Here is a 3,296-nt window from a genome sequence, read left to right on the forward strand (position 1 = left end):
AAAATAAAAAGTTTGGACCTCTGGTGCTAGTCCAAACTTTTTTGGACCAAAGTGACAATTTTCAGCTAACCACAGGGACCATTCGTGCAGTTTTGTCTTAAATTTATGACATTTGTCACAATTCCATATTTAGTTAACTATCTCATTAAGAGTATATTAGAATATATCAAATAAAATTAAATTGAATGGTGAAATGATGATACGTGTCATGATGTTAGTGCATAGGAATATTTGTAGGCATAAAAGGTAGGAGACAATTTAATTTCTCATATTTTCTCTATCATCCGATCTATATTCTCTCTTGAAAATTTGACTTTTACTGAAAATTCAAGCTGAGATTTTTCCTACAAAAGTAAAATGTAGATTAAATTAACGTGATTTTTTTTTTTTTAATTTTTCTTCAACTAAAGGCTATAGCTTCAATTTCTACCAAATACGATATGATTACTCAAGAATGGGTCATTAAATTTGATGGATACTCTTATTACAGAGAAACCACTTGTTATCTAATGATAATAGAGATGGTTGGCATTCTCTATATACATATGAAACTTTACTATCAACATATATACATATGAAACTTTACTATCAACAGTAATCTGAAAAAAGAAGAAGAAATAGAGTGTGATGGAATTTGAGTTATCCTCAATAACCTTTAACTATATGTATCATTGTAAGTATATTGTTACAAAATTAAAGTTCCTTTTAGAAGGAATAATTAATGAGTTCACAAAGGTAAGAACGCAAGAGTTATGGAAAACAGCAATATATCTTTGTGAACACATCACAACTTATTAACTGGTCTGTCTACGTTCCCTTGTAATGATCTATTCTTATAATTTTAGAAAATTCGTTAAAATATTTCTTTGCATATATCTATGAAAATCATAATAAAAGTTATGAGCTCCATGATAGAACTTACATAATTTATCATTGTTGGTAGCTTTGTGAGCAATATCAATCATTATACTAAAACAAATCAATCAAGTTATATCTTATCGATAACATATAAAATTACAAAGAAAACATGTGCATTCTTATGCTTAAACAAGTAAGACTACAATGTCACGTGTAAAAATACTTTACGTATATTAAGACAAATAAAGTACAACATCCTATTCACACAACCTAGTAATCCACAAAAACAAATCGACAAGTCACACCGAGCTTGTGAATTTATACGATGCATACGAAAGTGATGACAAGCCCCAACTATGATGAATAAGTTCGGCTTTAGAATCCGCACCCCCGGCCCCAATGGCCACATGCAACGGGTAAAAATGGTCGGGCCACGGGTGTGCCACTGTGGCATGTGGGGCCTTTTCTTTATACTCATTAACATCTTCATATCTTCCTTCAATCAAAGCTTCCTTGAGCCACATGTCAAACTCGTGGGCCCAGGGTTGCACTGTGGGGGTGTTGCGTAGCATTTTGAGGTTGTGAGTGGTTGCACCCGAGCCCACTATTAGCACCCCTTCGTCTTTTAGGGGTGCTAAGGCTTTGCCCATGTTGTAATGGTATGTGGCATCTTGGTTTGTTTGGACCGAGAGTTGGCATACGGGGATGTCAGCTTCTGGGTACATTAGCATTAGTGGGACCCACGCACCGTGGTCTAGCCCACGTTTTTTTTCTTGGTCGACCCGTTTGAAACCGGATGACATGAGGAGTTCTTTGACCCGGTTGGCGAGTTTTGGAGCTCCGGGTGCGGGGTACTTGAGCTGTTTTTTGAAAGAAACGGAGTTAAATGCAAGTAAAAATAACAATGTACTTTCATTAATTTTTTTATTATAGCATAATACTACTTTTATTTCTTTATACTAAAGACTCGGATGTATACATATACAAAGCAAGTTTCATTGCTACAAATAGACATATCTTTCAAAATCTAATACTGTAATTGGAGAACAAATTTTGAATTATACAAGGCTTTAATAAGAAAACAAATATACGAAACTACATTGCTATCTTTTGAATTCAGCTATACGGAATAATATAATACCGAAGAAAAAGGATGTATGATACTATAATATAGAAATAAATGTAAATATATGTGGCATAATAAAAAAATCTAAATTCACTCCAACAAGCAAGGGGTGTTTAGATCTATATTTTTAAATATTATTATTATGACTTAAAAAAATCATATATTCATTTTCATAATCAAAGAATCTAAATTCACTCCAATAAGCAAGGGTGTTTAGACTTTAGATCTATAATTTTTAAGAGATTTTTATGATATAAAGAATCATATAATCAGTTGCATAATCAAAGAATGTAAATCAGTCAGTTTATCTGAAATCCTAGAACTAATCATTACTAATTTCTAATTGCTATAATTAGATTCCATCAGGTTTAATTTTTGATCTGGCAAGAAAGGCAATTCGAAAATCTTACCCAAACATGAGGGCATTAACCAAATAATCATTAAAAATCAGCTCCATCATTTCATAAAAAAAATCAGGCTTATAACAGATTCGGGATGATTCATGATTTCAACGAAATTTAGGTATTAATAAACAAGAAAATCGATAATAAAAAAAGGAAGAAAGAATTGCGTACCTGATACATTTTTTTGGGAAAACCATAGAAATCGTAGATGGTGTCAGAAGGGCCATCGACGACGTTGACCGTCGGATACGTAGTCTCCCAGTGACCGGAGATTACAAGGATAGAAGAAGGTCGAGGAGCAGTAGCAGGATACACTTTTTGCTGAAATGATTGAAGAAAATGCCTCGCCGGCATAGTTTCATCGATTGACAAAGTAGGGGATCCATGGGATATGTAAAACGTGTCTTGAATCTTCATGCCGTTCATCGTCGTCATCATCTTGATTATCGGAGGTGAAGAAATGGAATCGATGAAGGAATGAGTTGGATATGGAGGTGATTATATAGAGATTGGCGTTTCTTCCACCTAACCAAAACCCCCACCGACCCTTCTGATCATTGCTTACGTGAGCACAACAACAACGTCAACACGATTTGTGATTTAATAACTTAATCTAACACATGAAGGATGTCAAATTGAAAACATCAAATGCTTATTGTGTCCCCATCGACTCGTAAGATAATGTGAATTACAAATACAAAAAACAATGCTTACAAAGTAAGTAATGATTATATTAAAATTTGAAACTAACATTTTTTTTGTTAATTCTAGTAATGTCAAGCTAGTTTTTTGATTGAGAGAAAGAATCGTTATTGCTTATTAAATTTCATATAAAACTTGATATAAAATTATTTTTTAGAATAAATTATAGAAATTTTCACTTGGTTTCCAGAATGTAGTTTGTCCAT

General features: G+C 33.0%; 1 protein-coding gene across 1 annotated transcript; it reads right to left on the reverse strand.

Moving 5' to 3' along the window:
- Positions 1 to 979: 979 nt before the first annotated feature.
- LOC111897605 (extradiol ring-cleavage dioxygenase) lies at positions 980 to 2,986 on the reverse strand. The gene is made up of 2 exons (XM_023893562.3): positions 2,560 to 2,986; positions 980 to 1,718 (listed from the first exon to the last, which is right to left on the reverse strand). The coding sequence occupies exons 1-2, from the start codon at positions 2,824 to 2,826 to the stop codon at positions 1,158 to 1,160; spliced, it is 828 nt and encodes a 275-aa protein (XP_023749330.1). The 5' UTR covers positions 2,827 to 2,986; the 3' UTR covers positions 980 to 1,157.
- Positions 2,987 to 3,296: the final 310 nt, after the last annotated feature.

Source organism: Lactuca sativa, chromosome 5 (genome assembly GCF_002870075.4).
Source record: "Lactuca sativa cultivar Salinas chromosome 5, Lsat_Salinas_v11, whole genome shotgun sequence".
NCBI lineage: Eukaryota > Viridiplantae > Streptophyta > Magnoliopsida > Asterales > Asteraceae > Lactuca > Lactuca sativa.

Excerpts from the sequence above, each read along its gene's own strand:
- LOC111897605 (XM_023893562.3), bottom strand. The coding sequence starts at position 2,826 with ATGATGACGACGATGAACGGCATGAAGATTCAAGACACGTTTTACATA. Across the intron at positions 1,719-2,559 it reads TTCCCAAAAAAATGTATCAG|CTCAAGTACCCCGCACCCGG; the intron begins GTACGCAATTCT and ends TTCAAAAAACAG.